General features: G+C 38.8%; 1 protein-coding gene across 4 annotated transcripts in view; it reads right to left on the bottom strand.

The window, feature by feature from the left end:
* Positions 1 to 21239, bottom strand: part of ripor2 (RHO family interacting cell polarization regulator 2) — a 46946-nt gene that overhangs the window by 14876 nt on the left and 10831 nt on the right. For all 4 annotated transcript variants that reach the window (XM_026929828.3, XM_026929829.3, XM_026929830.3 and 1 more), the window contains exons 2-6: positions 9025 to 9145; positions 7979 to 8143; positions 6773 to 6851; positions 6417 to 6440; positions 6137 to 6190 (exon numbers count right to left, since the gene is read on the bottom strand). In XM_026929828.3, the coding sequence (XP_026785629.2) occupies positions 6137 to 6190; positions 6417 to 6440; positions 6773 to 6851; positions 7979 to 8143; positions 9025 to 9145 (443 nt within the window). The remainder of the gene's footprint in view (positions 1 to 6136; positions 6191 to 6416; positions 6441 to 6772; positions 6852 to 7978; positions 8144 to 9024; positions 9146 to 21239) is intronic.

Here is a 21239-nt window from a genome sequence, read left to right as displayed (position 1 = left end):
GGGTTGGTAATTCAATATAATCAGAGTAAACATATCTGATTAACAATGGATACATAAGCACTGGATATTGTGGCAATGTAATCTCTTAGGGATGATAACAAACTAGTAGACTTATGTACTAAAAGAAGTAATGCAGATCAAGGTTTTGACAACTTTAGACTATTTGCCCACATGACTAAATGCAGTTATACAGCACAAGTGAACTGTGAATATCATCTGCCAGTCGTGTTACACATCAAACAGTGTGTGGATCAGAAAGCTGGATCAAGAGATGAGCCAAAGCTAGCATAGGACTAATGAGAGGTAGAAGAAGAAGAAGAAGCAACAAAAAAAGGATGTGTAGAAAAACAGTTAGTTAAAGAACATAAGACAGGACATGACAGATCAAGGAATAAAAGCTAAAGAACAGAGAGCAAGTAACAAAGCAGCATCTCCTCAAATGGCCTGAGACAGTGTATAATGTGGTCTCATAGCAGATGACAGTATTTAAAACCCCCACAGTGACAGAGTTGCATGTGTGTGACCATCGTATCCTATTCAACAACAGCCATGGATACCGGTTCTCTAGCAGACAGGGATAGAGAAACAGAAAATATAGAAGGCCCCAATAAAAAAAATAACTATCATTGTTCATGTCCATAAGGGAAGACATTACATATAGATAGACTGCTGTTTTTAATCAGAACCAGGAAAATTGCACATAAGATAACATCTACAGCGTGCCCATGGGAGATTCGATATTAGAGGTTCATGTTTTGCTGAGGGTCAGAACTGAATTTTGTGGAGGAGAGATCTCAGGGAGCAGGGTTGGGTGATCTAGATGAAATGTGTGATGGGAAAATGTGGGATTGTCTGGTGGTGGTCCCATCTGTTTAGTTAAACTGGGGAATAAGACCCACCCAAGTCTAGACCACTACACACACTCCCACCACAACCATTCTTGCTGTGGTAAGTATGCGGTTCTTAAAATCCCCTTTTTCTCCTTCGCCTTGTCTGTTAAAGCTGCGTGCTGGTGGGGGCTGAATCAGCTTTATTCGGGGGTTTTAGTATTCCCAGAGCAGAATTTGTCTAGTTTCACAATGGACTGCTGAGGACTTCATTTTTACTTATTTGTCCTTTTAGAAAGGGGGAAATGAGTGTGAGGTTTCTCACTTAAAAATGGCTTTATGTATACACCAGGGTGTCATCATCCAAGATGTCGGTCTCTCTGCATGTAAAAGAGGAAGCTGAAGAACAGCATGTGGCCAGTGACAGGCTCTCATCTCATAGTGACATGATTATAGGCAAGTAAGTCTAATGATTTGTCCTAGTTGGTCAGACTAATCACAAATTTCACAGACACACACAGAGACACACAGACAGAGACACACAGACATCATGTGCTGACACTATTCCAGCTGTTTATAGCTGTGATTAAATATTCATCTCCAGACTGCTCTTTATGTTTTTTGTGTTGTACCTTGAGCAATCATGGGCAGAGGCAGAGTAACAGGAAGTCTTGCACTACTTGAATAGTAAATAGTCCTGTAACTACAGGCCTAAGAGAAAGACTAGCTGGGTCTGTTTCACTCTCATATCAAGGCAGAGTGAAACAGTGGGAAGTGCATGAGAGTGTGCAGTGAAGTTTAGTGCCTGTGCATCTCACATTCAACCTCAGTTTCAAGGGTGGGGCAAGTGTGAAAGAAGAGACCTCAAGGGCAAAACATGAGCATACACACACACACACACACACACACACACACACACATGCTCTCTTGAACACAAACATAGCTTTCCTTTGGGACTGCTGTTGATCTATTTGTGTTCTTTCCAAATCACAGCATGAGAGCAGCCACTAGCAGACCCACCCATGTATGCAGGCTAGCAGCTGTTTGGCAATAGTTTGTGTGTGTGTGAATGCTGGGATGGGGTGTGCATGTGTATGTAGGGACGGGGTGGGTGTGTGTGCGCATACTGAGCTGGGGCGGGTGGGCATTCAGATTTGGCCCGAGAATGTCAAATAAAAAGATGTACACAGATGTACACAACACAAATCAGTGACACAGTTGCTAAAATTGTAAATGAAGGTCATATTAAGTAAATGACGTGTACATTGGAAATTGACTTTAAAAACACTTTTTATTTATGAACTATGCTTAGAGAATTCAGGATCTCAGCTGCATAGGATACACTAGCTTGATTAAATAAATAATAAAACCTGTACAATCAAACATGCTGGTTGTCTAAGCATTCCTGCCAGATTAAAAAAGAGAGAATTGAGAGAGGTAGGTGTAGGTGTAAAGATGTGTAAAGGAGAGAAAGAGGGAAAGAACTAAGGTCTTGTCAACATGTGAGTGTGTGTGTCCACAAAATGTGGACAGATTTAAGTTTTCTCTGTTTTGGATTCTTAAATCCTCACACTCATCGACCTATACTCCTGAGGAAAAGAGCAGGGAAAAATCATTACATACTCCTCTCACCAGACCATTCTATCTTCCAGTGGTTCCTCTCTAAGGACTCGAACTAACCAACACCTGCACAGCTACTTTCCCCAGGCCATAATAATTTTAAATAAGGACCCTTCCTACATCCCAGCTCTGTAACATGTCTGACATTTAACTGGCCTGACATTTAACATTAACATTTAACAGCCCACTAAATGATAATGGCATATAACAATCACTGGTAATGTAAATTTTTTTACTGTTTACTGTAAATTAGTGAATGTTTACTGTAAGCTGTTGTAACTGATTGTATATTGATTGTATAGTGTGTAGATTGTGTATTGTATACTGTGTGAATTCACTGTGTGTTCACTGTTGAATGAAACACCAAGTCAAATTCCTTGTACATGGCGAACATCCAGATTCTAAAATGCAGTTTTCCCAACACGAATAATGCATCTTCTGAAAACATTCTCCATAATGTGCTTAAACTTACATGAGGTATATCTAATACAACAGATTCATTCCAAGTTCTGACACCTGCTCTTACTTTTTTGCCATTCACACTTCACAATTCTGACGATGCTAAAATCATGTCCCTTGTGGAAGATTCCAGAAACAGCAGTTATTTTTAAAACACCTCAAAGGAACTACAGGCTTTTTTAATACCTGCCTTAAAGAAAAGATTAAGAAGGACGACTCCTTCTGTTCTTCTCCTTTTCAGCTCAACCATATGTCACATGACTTCCCCATTTGCCCTGCTTACTTTCTGTTGGTGAGTGGATAGAGGCTGTCTACTTGCCTTAACGCCACACTCATGAGTATGAGTACGAGACAATGATTATGTGCAGGTTTCTAAATAATGACTATGTGCCATGGTAAAATCCATCCAAATGGCATCATGCTGGCACAGTCTCCTTCAGCCAGCCTGATGCACTCTGATAATGATCTGCTGAACACCGCCTGTAGTTTGAATGTTCTGTATGGGACTTGGTGATAGGCATCGGCTGGACGCCCACATTATTCCGTCCTCTGGCAACCACAGATTCTCTGTTTAATGTGTCCAACAAAGCACGGTCTTAAATCTAATTAGTCTAATACCCTCATAACACTACATCAGTATCCAGAATGACAGTGTTGAAAGCAGTATGATGAAGCCCAAACAAAGCATTTTCAACGTAATCTCCATCTACTGCATCTGTAGTATACAAGTGCTTACTACAGACAAAAAAACTCACACGTTTCCCTCCACTGAGAAATAAACAGAAAATCAGTTTATTCAAAACTCATTTATAATGAAAGTCTACAGCTTAGTCTACACTAACAGGACAAATTTGAAAAGAAAAAAAAAAAAAAGCATAATTCATGTTTTGCTTTTCGTTCCACACTAAGACAGCATTTTCGATCACTGAAATTGCATCTTTTTGAATCCGATCACCAAAGTGGATGAATCTGTACATGCCATTTTTGTGTAGTGTGGATAAATGAAAACTTCTAAAAACACTGACGTATGATTGTGGAATTTCCACAATTCCAAGATGGGAGTACCCACTGCGATGTCTTTTTTCAATAGCTTTATATATTATACAAGTGTCAGTGTGGTCTGCAAAAAGAAAATTTTATGCTTATGTTGTCAGACACCCATTGCACATGCCCAGCATGCTTTTTGTATTTTAATTTTGTACAGAAAACTTTTTGGAAATGGAGTGAAAATAACAACATAGCCAAATAAATTTAACTAACTAACTAACTAACTAAATCAATCAATCAATCAATCAATCAATCAATCCTTTCAAATTTACCCATGTGGCCTAGGACAGATTTTGAATTCCATCAATAAATGTTCATTTTACACAAATATATATAAGATTTTAGGATGAGACAGACATTGAAGAATGTCTCAGAAAAGCTATTAATATGCATCTTGCACACTAGAGCAATTCAGTAAAAAGTAATTTTAGTTATTTACACTTTCCCATAGATTTTGTGGTATTCATGCACAATCAGGTACAGCTAGAGCTCTTCCATATTGACTTTGAGGTCATTTTTTGATTAATTATACAGATATACATTTAATTTACAAATAACTTGACAACGTTTCTATAAAAATACACAAAAATACAAAACTACACGACAAATAAATGTTTATTCACAGCCTCAACAACTGTCCTCAGACTTTGATTTTGAGGAAATAGGTTTTCCATTTTGTTTCTAAATTCTAAATGTGTCTAAATTCTGGTCTCCGGTAATTACACATGCAGCACTACAGATGTGGAAGGTGGACACTATGATGAAAAAGTGTTCCTTTAAATTAGACAGAGGATTATTATGCTGTCCTGAACTCAATGTTGTCTTTATATAAACACAGCACTTCAATCAATCTGCAAAAGGAAAATGGATATAAAAGAGATTCTCAGCAGCAATATACTCCCAATGTTCCACAAGTACACAACATATCACTCTCCCATTTGGATGCACACACTAGCATGCATATAAAGCCTTGTAGAAATATAACCAGTTCATCTGGCAGGGGTCTACCTATTATAATGTGGAGAATTGCTTTGACCTACATCAGAGCTTGTAAGAAAACAACTTAAAATGCTGCCAAGTAGATGGCAAAACAGAACCAAATAGCTTTGAATTACCTCAAAGGAGCTCCATGTTGTTCTATATACCATCCTGGATTGTAAACAAAGTATAGCCAATGATTCAATTGCCACTCTTTTGTAGGAAAGCAAGAATATTACAGGGCTAATTTTATGGTTTCATGGAATTGCTCAAAAACAGTTTCAAAGCTTCTATTTCCAGGTTGCCATGGCGACCTGCAGAGCAGAAACGCTTTACGAGATGCCAATCGGTGCTCTGCTGTGCATCAGCCACACACCTGTGAGTATAGCACAGGGCACAGCAGGGCTCTGGAGACCTGGGCACTTTGGAAATAAGCTGTGTCAATTACCACAAACAAGTTTGCGTCACTGCCAAGAGCACCCACTCACTGTTCACGACTTCACTGTCAAAGCTTAAAATGAAGAGACTTTACTTCCGATTCACACTGCGAAGGCTGGAGCCTGGCCTTACAATGGGGTTTCCATTTAAATCCACCAAGGCTGCTTGTGTAGGGGGTGCGTTTGGCCGATGGTGTGTGGAGGAAATACACATGGCAATAAAAGAGTGTGTGTAGGTGGAGATGGAGATGGAGAATGTCAAACAGAAGAAGGGGAAAGGGAAAAGAGGATTTTAAGCTTCTTAATAGTGCATGCAGCTGGAAACCTGTTGTGAGAATTATTAAGGAGTCAACAAGGGGTAGGAATTGTCACTTAAAAAGCCATTAGACCCTTACTGTGAAATAAGTTCTTACCATCTGATTCAAAGGCAAATTTATTGTTTTATTTGATTGATTTGATTTCATAAATGTTTCATAAATGACTGATGTTAGCTTAACTCAAATTTCAACCAAACTGAACATATCAACATATATTATTTTACCATTAAGTATTAATTGCTGCTGTTGTAATGATGATGATAAAGTGCAAACTGTCTAAGTCTTTGACCCGTATGTTTTTAGCCAATGTTTGGTGGAGAATTTTGGGAGAAAATTAACAAAATGCTTAACTTCTATCATGTATCAATGGTATATATTGCTTAGATATTATTTACATGCACTATACTTAACAGAATTATAGCAGAGAAATCAAAAATCAATTACTCCTTACCTTACTTATGTGGAACTCCAGGCGTCGTATATATCTCTCAATTGTCTTAATTTGCTGCAGTATCAGAAAACCAGACAGAGTTAAACAATGATGTGAGTTCATATCTTTCATAACAGTGCACACCTGCAATAGTACAATGTGTTGCAATAATAATGTGGTTGGACTTCCAAGAAAGTGGCATGACATTACTGTAAAGCTGCTTATTATCTGCTCATATTTTCTGGTCAGCTTTCTAAGAGAAGATGAGTGCAGTGTTAATGATTGAGCTCCTTTTACTCACCTTGTCAAGATCGTACAGCACTCCCTGATGAAATGAACACACAACACACACACACAGAGTCAATCACTGTCAGTGTCAATTGCTGTCAGTGTCAATCAATGCAATCTATAGCTCAAAACACAGATATCAGATTTACACAACACTGACTTCACTCTACTATTTAGACTACAAAGAATTAAGTAACTCTTTTTGAGCCCATGTGACCTGTGCAGTGTTTTCAGACATATAAACGTATACTCAACATGCACCTGGGAGACATGATTTAGAGAGAGAGAGAGAGAGAGAGAGAGAGAGAGAGAGAGAGAGAAAGGGGGGGGGGGGGGGGGGCGTTGGAGCATGTGCTCATGGCGTCTTACCAGTCTGGAGTTCCTCTTCATGTCCTTCATGAGAGAGGTGAGTTTGTCCAGCTCTGCCTGGTGCACTTCCAAGTACTCACTGATCCAATAAGAGAGAGAGAAAAAAAACAACTCAGTGTCTTGGAGAGGTGAAGAGACAAAACACACTCAAACATGGGACCTTCAGCATACTGTAAAATTCTCATTTGATCAGATCTGATTCTAAATTCTTTGGATCTGCTGTACAAATCAGGATTTACTAAACCTAAAGGTGACATGAAATTCTTATATGTTTGAAAACTGAAACTTATGTATTTACTATATGTATTTTTATGTATTTACTATATGTACTACATTTGCAGTATTTAGTGTATGTATTCATATCTTATATTTCTATATTTCCTATTTTTACTGTATGTATTACCTGTATGTAGTGTGTGTCTTTACTATAGGTACTGTATATACACTATTTGTACTGCATTTACTATAGGTACTGTTGCTGTATGTGACTAGAGGTCGTAACTTGGAATTCCCGACTTACAACCATGAAAAACCAAAGAGGTGGAATACCAGCTCAACTCAAATTCTACTCAAGAACTTGGGATGGTCTCCTCAACTCTGAATTCCTCTGAGTTCCAGTTCAAATCAAATGGCTGTGCACAGCATCAGCAGTAAACAAAGTATCGCTTCTTAACCTTTAAATGAGTTATACTGTATATACTAGCATTTGCTTTGGATGAATCAACATACAGACATATTCGCTTGTTAAATCTATAACATTGATTATACAGTTTGCTGTTTTGAGGTGTACAAAAAAAAAAAAACATCACTCATCACAGTTAGCTGGCTAGCCGGTTGCCATGGTGTCTATGTTTTTTTTCCCCCCACTTTATAGCTCAATTGCACGGAGGTCGAAAATGGACCTTTGGAGGCAAGTTGAATGTATGTGCACTATATATACTGTACTTATTTATTTATTATATGTACTATTGGTACCACTGATGGAATATTTACATTATTCACTGCATATATTTAATATATTTTCTATATGTACTATTGTATATATGTACTCTAGATATATATTATATGTTCTCTATGAATTTACTATATGACCCGAATATTGACTATTTGTACTGAATATATTTACTATAAGTACTGTATGTATTTATAGTGCTATGGGAGAGCATGGTGTATGTTGGTGAAAGTATGAAGATGAACTGTACTTACTCCAGGCCCTGTTTCAGGGCTCCATACACCTCCTCCACTCTCTTAGGCTGTGGTTCATGTGAGCTGCTGCTGCTGCTGCTGGACTTGTGCCCACACAGATGGGGCTTCTTGGGCTTTGTGAGTGACTTCTTCTGTGCTACCGAGTTCCCTATAAATGAGTTACACCTGGAAACACACATGAGCACACACGCACTATCAGAAATAACCATGTCTTTTGTGCTACTGGACCTGCAGCTTTATGAATGTATGTGCCACGTGAAGCTTTTTATAAACACGTGTGACACTTAGAGTGTTCTATTCATATACCCAAGGTCGGGGACAAGGACTTTTGAATTATGGTTGTAGATCTGGATTGGTGTTTAAAAACATACATCATAAATGTATGTTGCATAGTAGTGCAATGGCGTATTAGCGTCTTGACAGTCATTTGCCAACTAATAAACAGCTACATTCCTGAGACTGCAATCTTCATTGCTTTACACGTCTCAGCATGTCACTTACACACTGATATTTCACTCTGATAAATCAGGCCACTTTTGTGAATAAGCACACTGCCAAGCTCAAATAAGCAAGTTACTCACTAGTGGTTATTTAATCTGTTCATAGTATACAGAGATCACAGAGACAGGTCTGCTGTAACTGGTTATCTCTCTGCATGTCAGATCCAATGGATACGATAAGAAAAGCAGTTTTGCCAGTCTAACAGCACTACAAAAATAGCTAAATGATCTTAATAGCCTATTATCAGGTGCATACAAATGACTCAAAATTGTTTATTTTCTGATCAGCTCTTGTTTGTTTGTCTGAATTTGAGAGACACACAGTATCTGCATTTTGCCATGCGGTAGCTTAATATGATACCTGATTTAAGCTTGATGAATTCAATTGAAACATAAACAATATTTTAGACTCTTTACTAATTGAAAGATTTCTAATGGTATCATATTTGTACCTATGCAATGCCCACCATAGCCTTCTATGTGTAGTAATAAAAAAACAGCTTCGGAAAGGTTAGTGTTTTCGATAGACAAAATATAAATGCGCACCGTGAGCGTCTCTCCTGCAGCGTGCTGAAGCCAGCAAACGACTGACTCCGAATGATTCCACTGGGCCCTCCAGGAGAGTGTGTGCCAGCCGCCATGATCTCTGGGAAGCGGGAGGAAACTCCTGCAGAGAGACAGAGAGGTCACTGGGTAAGAAAAAGATCACTACTATAATTAGAGGGGCAAGGTTAGACAGGGTTGAGATGGAAAAAAACATGTTTAAAGTGAATTTCATGATCTGGAATAGATTACCCTCATATGTAGTATGATAATAATTTAATTAATATTTCAAAAGTACTACACTTTTTATTAAGAATTCTTTATTAGGATCTGTTTTAATGTCTGGATATAGCCAAGCTTGGCTGACACTTAACGCACATCAAAATTTCACTAAAAACATAAGCAAGAAATGAGTCATTTAATCCTCTAAGCAAATGCAGGCTGAAAATAGCCACTGTAGAGAAAGACGGCGCCATACTGTGCCCAATCAAGTGCTCTTAGAAAAGGCTTGTTGCTTCCTTCAGCTCAAGTAGTGAGGAAGAAAATTTCTGCTTCTCTGCTGCTCTTTCTCTAATCTAAAAATGGGACAACAAAGATATAGAAGAAATAAAATGACTAAATGTATTGTTAATTTGAGCACCAAAGCAGTCTAAACTTAATAAAGGATCCAAAAAACAGGACTAACCAAGTATGTTATCAATCTGGATTCAAAACACTCACAGAGCTGTATGTAGTTCCTAATGTCCTCTGGAACACTATTCCAGAGTTTAAGTGCGATTTAAAAAAAAATAAATAAAAAAAATCTTCCACCAGCTGAGCTGAGTGATCTTCAGCTATATTTTGGGCATGCAAGACAATGTTCATTAGTAGCTGTAAAGCTGCTCTGGCCGTGTTGAGGTTATGTGCAGACATGGCGTACTGTAAGACTTGCTGAATACTGTACATACATTCACTTTTCCTCATTTAACAGACATTCATACAACTTACAACTTAATGTACAACTTAATGGATACGATCAAAGCAATTGAGAGTTTCAGGGACTTGCTCAAGGGGCCAAAAAATGGATCACTGGCAGTCCTGGGCTTCAAACCCATAATTTTCTGGTCACTAGCTCAGTCAATATAAGGGCAATAATTTCAAAAGACTTTAAAACTTATAAGTAATTATTGTATATCAAATGAGAAAAGGTAATTTATTATATCTGTTATTTGAAAGATCATCTTAAAACTCTTAAATTGCAAGCTACACTTCAAAGAGCTCATTTTCAAGCCATTTGCCTTGGAAACAGCATATATTATTCTGTATAAATATTCATCCAAGACCACATGCTGCTACGTAATGAAACTTCCAGCAAACCAATGCATTATGGCAAAAACAATCAATATGCTGATAAAAATGTGAAAATAGCAAAATGACACTCCCTGTCACCAACAGTCACCAACTGTTTTTATTTTGAAACAGTATATGCACATATGAATGACTCCAAATCAACTTTGCTAGGGGATCAGTTGCATCCGCCAAATGTCCCACTTTCTACTCCCCAAACATCTGACGAAGACAAAGCAGCAGTGTGGCCCTCAGTGCATGCTTGGATGGCTGCTGAATGGAGGAGCCCCTCTCTCCACTGAGGCCTGCATGAAGCGGCTTATAAAAAGGCATAAAGATCTGCCTTGGAAGGGCCACGTCATTCCCTTACTCTTTAGGCCCAACCCTCATCAGCATTCTGACTACGGCAGCACAGCACAGAGGTCTGGAGGCCTCTTTGAAGACAGATCGAGAGAAAAGAATGAAGGTGCACGAGGAGAAAGTTCTTTACCATCAATAACAACCAGGTCTTTATGCATCAAACATGATGAGAGGGCAGGATGTAGAGAATGTGTATATTAACGTGCACATATATTATTCCTTTAAATACAGAATATACATTTGCAAATTCTTCAGAAAGAAATTTCTTATACATGAAAACAAAAACGACAAGACTTATGAATGTAGATAAACGTCTCCAAGTCCTCCTGCCGTGGAATTTCACCATTGGAGTCTCGATTCACGTCATCATATTCTCAGATATATCACAATATGCACAATTTTGTTCCACACTAGCATTAGCCAAGTTAGCTAAGCTCTAGTAAACCAGGACACATTTTCACAGGTCATTTTAGTATCCATGTCAATTTGAATTGTTAACTGGAAAATTTTCTTTAACAGCAGCCTAACCGGTCATAACAATCAAAACTATTCTGTTCATTGCTAACATTAAGGTAGCAATACAGGTTCTATGGATAACAGTTTCTGGGTGATTGTTCTGATGCTGTGGATGCCCATCCCCCACCCAGACACACATTTATTTTTAGATTTTGAGTTTAAATTTAAGGACTTGTCAGGGACCATGTACAAAATTAATTAATGAATCCCAAATGAGAAAAGATGCTTTGCACCACAGATAGCTACAGGACTAGCTAGTTTCCATCTGCAGTACCTGGGTGCCTTATATTTTTACAAAGCAGTTACTAAATATGAATGAATTAATAGAACACGAACTTTGTTACCGCAGTTTGCAACCATTGTGTACTTTCACTCTCTCTCTCTCTCTCTCTCTCTCTCTCTCTCACACACACACACACACACACACACACACACACACACACACACACACACAGAATGCATGCAAAGATTGTACTTGTGAAAGCAACTAGATCCAAATGTTTACATGTAAATTATTCTTCCATTTAACAGATTAAACACATTATCCACATTATTCTGCTGTCCTCAATCAGTTTACTTTATTCCCAGTGAAGTGTGTGCATGAATGTTTTTTAATTGAGATTCAGCCATCAGATTATTAACAGGTTATTAGGGTGCATAAAAAAGGAAGAAACCTTGAGAGGAACCAAGACAAAAAAAAAAAATCAGGAAGCCAAGTTCCTTTTTTCAACACAACAACATGTACATTAACTTCTTACACAAGCAAGCAGATACATGTTTAACACGCTATCTCTCACACACTGATATAGACACCCAGTGACTGATGTGGTGGGTACATGTGAATAACTGAAAACTCAGACCACAGCATTTTAACAGCAGCCTAATTCCATATGCTTGACTAAACGATGTTCCCCTTAGCAACAGCATACAATACACAGTGTGTGGAATAAAACAACATTGCCATTATGAGGCCTGTGCAGAGACCAGCGCCTCCACCTTCCATTCAGCTCTGAGGCTCTGTTGTCTTCTCCCGCGCTCTACTACAGGCAGTGCTAGGTAGGAGGGCCCTTGTGTTTGGGACCTCTCAGACTGCTCTTTGTGTTTCACTCATCCCTTCTGTCTCTTCACACACACACACACTCTCTCTCTCTCTGCAGTGACTTCATCACCACTCTCTGTGCCAGTTCACAGTAGTGACCCACTGACCACCATCCTATTTTATCCCTGAGTGATGAAATCTGTCAGTGGTAATGCTGATCAAAGCTAGGCTGTAATCTTCGGCTACTGTGACATGGTTACTGATCTGTTGACAAGCAAAAAAAAAAAATAAAAAAAAAATACTTGAAACAACTGAGCAGAGCTAAATCCAACATCCAGCAGCAAATAATACACACATAAGATAAGAGCATACCTAATAATCTTCTCTCTCTCTCTCTCGTACATCTACTCCTGCTGCATGGTGTGGCTGATGACAGATCCACAAAGACTGTCCCAGTTCTCTTACTCACGATATGCTCATACTGAACATTTCAGCACACATAGTACTGTTTGTCTTTACTCTTCTATACCTGTATGCTGTAATGATTTATAATCACACCCAGAAGAGAACAGGCTCCCTTTTGGTTCCTCTCAAAGTTGCTGCCTCATAACATCTCCAGGAGCTTTTCCTCGCCACTATAGCCTCTGGCTTACTCAGTAGGGATCTGAATCTACATTAACGATCTGAATCTACAGAAACCCTGGATTCCTGTAAAGCTGCTTTGTGACAATGTCTATTGTTAAAAGTACTATATGACTAAAACTGAAGTGAATTAAAAGCATAGGGTATGAACTTTAGGAGAAACCAGACTCCGGATACACAGACTTGAATGGATCTTTTGGTTATTTGTGTCAGAGTTACGGTATTTGACCATCAGCATGTCATAAACTCTACAGGTAATCTGCATTCATGTTTCTCTCTCTCTCTCTCTCTCTAATTATATATATATATATATATATATATATATATATATATATATATATATATATATATATATATATATATATATATATATAGCATTGGCCCAACAGCAAATCAAAATTAAGGTACTTTTCCATGCAGCTTTGATGTTACTGCATGCTGGAGAAACCTGAGATAACATCCCAAGCAACACAACATAGCAACAAGCTATAAGAGCCTATAGTGGAAGTGAGATTTGATTAGTAGCTTGTTATAAACACAACTGGCAATAAAATGTTTGTGTTTCTGCATAGAGGAATTCCTTTCTCCACTTAGTTGAGCAAGTTCAGGGTGCTCACAAACCCAAGAGAATATTAGGTGCAAAAATACAAAACATAACAGGTCCTCTGAGGCGTCACTGAGTTCACATGGCGACATGGGTATCCTAATGCACCTCGCTGGAATTCTTCACCAATGAGAAAAAATATCAGCCAACCAGTAACAGAAATGTCACATGGCAGTGTGGAGTTTTAAACATTGTACTCTAAGCACAGCCATATGTTCCACGCTGTACTATAAGCCTACTATATTGTAGGCTGACTGTGACTCACATTAAGTGGCTGCCTGGCTTTATCTTCAGAGATACTGATATGGTCATGTCAAGCCAGGATATATTTACAAACTGGCTATGAGAAAAACTGTGTTTGATATTTAAAGGTGCAATCTGTAATGTTTAAAGAGTTTCTGGACCTCTAATATGAGCAAAGATTTCCTAGATTATTAGCAATATCACTTTGCAAAAGGAACTGGCCAAGAAATTAGCTCCACCCCCTGATGCATTGCTCAGCTCTGGACCTTTAGCTCACTGTCAGTCTTTTTATTGCAAATGCAATTTGCCCTGCAGCCATGCATAGGGTGCTAAACCCATAACCTCCTCCTTTAAATCGTCCAACCTATGCATTGTGTGTCCATACAGCTCAAATCTAGTCATAAAACCCCATTTGTTTAAATCCCAGCCACAAGAGCACTACAACGTTATCTAAGGCTGAGTGTAAGCTGCTGATAGAAGTGCTTTACATGTCATGCCATTTCCTATTCCCATTGTAACTGGGCTAGGAGAGCAAGAGGATATGGATATATTTGACTATTATGGGGTAGGTCTCAATGTCACACTCTCAAGAACACACAAGGTTTTGGAAATCTGAGCATACTGGAAATGCTAGTGAACCAAGTGGGACATGGCTCAATGTGACAACTCTTCCATCCAACTACCATAAAGCAATAATCTTTACTGAAGAGCTTTGCTTTCAAGACTCTTGTGGCTTCCAAGAAAGAAAAAGCCATTTAGAAATGGAATTAGAGCAGCTTTAATGCAGTTATGAAGGTGCTTTATACAGACAGCTTGCCATGTTGTTTTTGAGGAAGTAAAAGATGGATCTAGGTGTTCTGTGAGGAAGGCTTGAGGAAGCTGGATTTTAAAGTGGGTCACTGCTACATATGTGACAGAGAGCAGAGATGACGTGCGTAACACGTAACTGCTGGCTTGGTATTGGGCATTATGTGGAAGACCAATATTTATAGAACACACTGACAAGAGAGGCATGTGCAGGGGTTGACATTCCTGTACGCACGAAGCGTAAGGCAGCAAGAAAATGTGATGCAGACACAGCTGCTGAGACCATCTGAACCCAGCCCTGACAACACACACCCAATCCGTATCACAGGCCGCCAGGCACGATGAGAAACCAACAGCCACTGAAGCTTTACAAATTAACCTCTGACCTAGAATTTACACTGGACGTGATATGAAAGAGACACCTTTGCATATGCACAACAGTATCAATGGAACATTGAAGGTGGAACAAGCTGAAGTTAGGTGTGCTGTAATTACAACAGTGCAATTAAAAACATGACATGAATCAGTGAACAAGCAACTTATTTGTGCCTGTTCTGGTTCCTCATGTTGATGTCATGAGCATCAATACCAAACAAACATATACACCTACAAGATGCACAATCATTACATTATTTCATACCACAGCACCGTTGAATGATTGAATCTGATTGGTCAGAAAGTTTTCATTAATTTCTACAACAGCAGCTTTAACAACAGTGCGAACTGTTATTCAAATCCCAAGTTTATATCAGTACGCTTGATTTACTATGTAATTATTTGTATAATTGCCCATATGTTTTATTCTCTGGGACTTGCATGGCAGATGCTCCACAAAATCTAAGCCTAATCTAAAACAAATAAAATGTATAACTGTTTATGTTGTGAAGCTTGGAGATGTTTTCGAAAGGAGTCTCTGGTGACAGTGCTTTGAAACAGTCAGAGGATGTTCCTTTAAGTTTTCTGACACTGGAAACTCTTCAGAATGGAGACCATTGAGGTTTCTCAGTAACATGACATGCTGCATTCTGTCTTAATTTCAAGAAAGAGAGAAAAAAAAGAAAGGTTGGTGAAGGAGAAGATGCTAACAAAGTGATAACAGCAACTAACCTGTTTTATAAGCATTTGTCAACATTAAAGGTATATATAAAAGGATAAAAAGTATATGTTTGTTAATAAAGAAATTGTTAGCAGTGGCAAATTGCTGTGGTACAAGAGGATTAAAACACTTTGAAGTTGATTATTTTCCTATAATTCCACATATGTTTTATTCCTTAAAATTTAATTGAATAATTTGCTATCGAGTGGCTCAATGGCAAGAAATGGATGCACAGGAAAAGAAGAAAAGCTGAATGAAGAAAGAAGTGAAACACTTTGAAGAACAGTTTCCTCAAATGCTGTGCATCTATGCTGTGGATATAATATTTTACTCCTGTAGGCTTGCAATACAAACAATTATTTGCCAAGTCACTGAACTCTTAGATCTGAATGGTGTCATAAATTCCATTTATAGCTGACACTGAAAGTGAAACTTTCAGCTTTGAAGTACAGGAAATTAACAGTATTAATTGTACAGGCAGCCATTCTGGCAGCTCACAGAGCACAAGGCTCGTTAGGGCTATGGTATGATTCAGCAGCTGAGCTACAGACAAGTGTGTGTGTGTGTGTGTGTGTGTGTGTGTGTGTGTGTGTGAGAGTGAGTGAGTGAGTGAGAGATGTTTCACTGGATTCTGGTCTGCTCCACTTACTCAAATGGGCATAACTGGTGCATCTGTCCCTAACACGATATATCCATCCATCAGTATTTAAAAATATCATGAAGCAGTGTGCATGCAAATTAAACATTGCATATTGTTCACTGACTTTTTTTTCCATAGGTTCTGATTAAACATTTTTTGTACTTGCAACTTGCAACGTCTGATACTGTCAGCAATCAGAAAAAACTGTACTACCATTAAGCCACTTAAAGCATGCATGTGTATGAAGAATCAAGCTGTGCATTTAGGAAATAATTACACAAGCTAAATCACTCAAAGTAAACACCATTCCTGTAATTGAGCACTTTCACCTGTTGTTAGAAACCAAAAACATTCTGTTGGCTCACAAATGCATCTCTAAATCCACTAAGTTCAGCCTTTTTCTTCCATGTTGCTATGTAGAGAACCATTACACAAACAAAATTACTTTTTTAGTATCCATTTTGGGTCATTTAAAGAAAGATGGAGCAGTTGTTGTTGTTTGCGAGTGAGTACTCGCTTGTTGTCCACACTGCCTCTGGCCTGCACAGTCAACTCCATTTGCCCAGCCCCTCTACAGCTGTCACACTATAGCTTTGCATCTCATCTCTCCAGAGAGACACAGCACCTCGTCTCTTTAAAGACCATCCATGACAACTCAGCCTTCAAAAGCTGATTATACATCTTAATAGCTCTGCATCTAATAAAATCATCAGCACATAAAGAAGAAATCACTAATAGTCTCATGGTCAACTCCAGTCCACTAAGCAAATGTTCAGACAAAAAAAAAAAAAAAAAAAAAAAAAAAAAAAAAAAATTCAATTCTGAAGTACAGATTTAGAAATTCTGAATTGCTTTTTTCCAGATGCTCCCAGATGACTTCTGAGGTGTTTTGGATTAGGAACATGGCTATATCTCAATTTTAACCTAAAAAAAGCATGGATGAGTGCGAGATTCCCACACAGTACCACTGACGTCCTGTATGGGGTGTATTCCTGCCTCAGGCCCAGTGTTTCAAGGGATTGACTCTGGATCCACTGCAACCCTGATCAAGATAAAGCAGTTACTGACGATCAATGAATGAAACACTGAGTCTGAAATTCTGAACACAGAAGCAGCAAATTAACCCAAAAAAATTTCAGGTCCCTCAGGATTTCCCTTTCTGGTCTGACACTATTGACAGATACATCACTACCACCAAAGAGAAATCAAGCTGAAGTAAGTCTATAGTAGCGGAGCTTAACTTTTCCCATTGCCGTGTAGCATTATTAGATTAGATTAGTTATAAGACAATGTAAAGGTGGTGCAAATGTGACTTAAAGTTTAAAATTTAGGGGTGGTCAGCACGGTGGTGCAGTGAGTACCGTTACCACATCACAGCTCCAGGGTCCCCAGTTCGATTCTGAGCTTCTCAGTTTCTTTGCATATTTTCCCCATGCTGGTTTTCTCCAGGTTCTCCAGTTTCCTCCAACATTACAATAGCATGCTGGTGTGTGACTTGCTCTAAATTGTCCATAGGTGTGAATAAGTGTGTGGTGCTCTGCAATGGAGTGGTATCCCAACCAGGGTGTATTCCCACCTGTTCCCAGGATAGGCTCCGGATTCAGAAGATGAATGAATGAATGAATTTAGAGGTGATAGGCCTTGGGATGGCATGTCATGCCATGTGCTGCTACTTGGGAGTTGAGTTACAATGATGTAACTGGCTAAATTTTTCCAGCTTTTTCTTTTAAATGGCTTTGTTGGTTAAAATTGCAGATTTTCTGAGTTCCAGCATGGTGCAGAACCTTTCCCTGAAACATGACTGACATCATCACCTAAGTTGATGATGCAGAATTTCAGACAGTCCACTGAGCCAATCTTGCCCATGTACAGCTGTTCACCACTGGTAAAGCACAAATGGGGAAACATTAAACATCCAGTTTATCAGTTTATAAGAGTCAAATGTATTGAACATCTACTACTGCTGGAAGTTTACTAAAAAGGTGCTCACTTCATCCAGATGGTCTGTTAATCAGGAGGATTATGGGGCAGCCCCTTGCTACCCTGTGGCACCATCAAATCAGATCATCTGCTTACAGTGAAAGGAAAATAAAGAAGAAACCCTCAGAGACCCTGAACACATTCTCAGTCCAGCACCTGCTCCATCCACTTAAGTCACAGAGCATAGCCACTATAATCACCAGAGTATAATCACGACAAAACCTTAATCCTTGAAGGATGCTTTCTACTGCCCCCATACATCATACAAGTCGAAACATAATGATGCTGCTTTGGAGTAAAATTATTAATGAACACTTTCTGACCAATCGGCTTTAAGAACCTGAACAGTTCTGTGGTATAATAAAAAAATATAAAAGATAATTGAAGGCATAATCCAATAAACAATTTAAGTGTGTTAACCTCAATAAATCTGATACAAAAACCAAAAAAATTATATATCTGGAGATTTTAAACTCAGAGCTTAAAAAGATTAGCATTAAGAGGCGGAAAGCCAAAGCTTGTACACTGTACTCTTATGTCTGACACTACAGCAATCATGCAGCCCTCACCTGTAATTCAGGAAGCTGATTTAATATCACCGTCATTACTGTGATGCTGAGCAACACACTGCAGGTCTCATCATGACCGCAGGACAGCTGAGGATAAAAGGTCTGACGTCTGCTTTCATCCCCCACTCCAAAATCTTCCAATTAACCACAACCCTTCCAGAGAATCTCAAATATCTCTCCATTTTCCCATCCCCCAAATGCTCCCCTGCCTCCATCGCTCCTAAAATACCCCTCCTCACACCCTCAGGGCCAAGCTCTCCAACTGGGATTTGTCCAGACAAGAGCAGACTCTGTGGCAGCTTAAATACAGATAACTCTGATAGGACTCAGTAATAAATCACACTTCAACCTCTTACTCTAAAACACAGAGGATGCAGCTGTACAATGGAGGAAGTTTTCATCTTGGCTTTGTCTTGGCTCATCTTTACTGTGAGTGAATGTGGGTGATAGCCGCCAAAAGATGAGCAATAAAAAATATACAATGCTGGCCACCAAATGCAGGAAGCAAAGCTGAGAAAGCTCAAACCACTTACTTTCTAGCATATACATGTGTACAGCTGTTGAATGTCAGCTCTATATAACAGCTCAAAAATTCAGGGAGTTTTAGTCTTACTGGAAGCATGCGTACAATCACTAAATTGTCTTAAAAAGCAACTCCAACAATCTATATTCCTGCTGTCATCGCCCCCGTCAATGCTCCTGCATCACCACTGGCTGGACGCAGTGATAAAACTGGTGGAACAACCACAGAAGTACTTACTTGGCAATAAAAGGAAGTCTTCATTTTACTTCACCATTTACACTACACTCAATATCGATTTTGTCAATTTGTCAATTTTGTCCTTATTCTGCATTTAGGGGGGAAAAAAGTACCTAAAAACATCAAATGGAAAAAAAAAGCCTTAAAACTGTCCCACAGCCATATTATACCACAGTGCTGTTGAATTCTTAGCAAGCTGTGTTTTTTTTACTAAAACATTCAGTAAGAGAAAGAAAAAAGAGAGGCTGGTGAGGAGATGACTGTTTACAGCTGCTATAACATATGAGATAACTGGAACTAACTTTTTCACAGACATTCCACATCACTAATTGTAACTATAAACTGATAAAAAGTATGTGTCATTCTTTAATTTTAAAAAAGCTGGCAAAACTGAGGAACGAAATACTACGGGATGAGCTATTATAGAAAAAGAATCAACTCATCTCCCTGTCATTGATTATTTTCCGATAACAGCATGCCTCGTCATGATTTATTCCCTACTTGTCAGATAGATAAGCGTGTTTGTGTCAGACCCACAACCACAATGATGGGTTTCCAAAGCTTGTCCATCAACTAAGCTGCACCATTATTTCATGGAGACATCATAGCATGTGTAACATCAATTTTGGTAGATATGCTAGTAAAGGAATATTTTTGTTACTTTTTTTTAAAAAATAACTCCTGATGCTGTTTTTTAAACCACTGATGTCCTGCTCATGCATGACACAGAATAGTCTGAGAATGACAAATTGTCTCATTCACTATCTCAAGCACTGATTTAACTCTTATCTACGAGACACGGAAGGGTATCAGTTCCCAGAAAGACCCATTGTGCCCAGTGTTGCATTGCACCAAGACAACAAATGAAACATCGCCTGACTCACTTCATTCCTGCCCACGGGCTCAGACCTTCATCACACTGATGAACCTCATGAGATTTTGTTCTAAGAAATGTCAGAGAAGAACTATTACCAACGTGTTCTAATGTGTGTTAAATGGCATGGCATGGAGTGTCACACAAAGTGGAAGAGACGGGACAGAGAATATTTAAAAGCAGGGGTAAAATACAGAGTCTGATACAGAAAAAGGAGGAAAGGGGAACTGAGAGACGGAGCTGGGGGATTTGTCTGTGGCAGTGGCCATGTTGGCAGCGTTAGGTCTTTGCATGGTCTTCTCGATGTCTTATGAAATGCCCTCCAGAAGAAGCCACTCTGGTTTGACCAATGGAGCAACTCATGAGCATTTAACCATATCAAAGCAAGCGTGTTGTTGATTTTCACCCAACCTCGAGATGTAGGTCATTTTCCTTTCCAACCACTTCTGTTTTTCAACGACAATAACCTAAATTACAGTACAGTTCAGAGCTCTGCAAAATGACTATAATCATTTACAGTAGCTCTCAGGCATAACAAATGTTATGTTTTTCTCAGCATGAATCTTGACAGAGATGCAGATGGACAAAAATAGGACATTGATATTTTGATTATTTCTTGCAATACATTGATACAAACTTGCCAGACCTTGCTCTATCACAGTTAAAGACTGGCTTTACATGTTTCTGTGGATGATGCCAATGCCAAAACACACAGAAAACTTATCTGGATCCTCTGTAACAGGTCAGAGTTTTCACAGATCA

This window comes from Pangasianodon hypophthalmus, chromosome 23, assembly GCF_027358585.1.
Source record: "Pangasianodon hypophthalmus isolate fPanHyp1 chromosome 23, fPanHyp1.pri, whole genome shotgun sequence".
In the NCBI taxonomy this organism is placed as follows: Eukaryota; Metazoa; Chordata; class Actinopteri; order Siluriformes; family Pangasiidae; genus Pangasianodon; species Pangasianodon hypophthalmus.
Note: the sequence above shows the minus strand (reverse complement) of the source record. Positions and strands in the feature narration are given on the sequence as shown.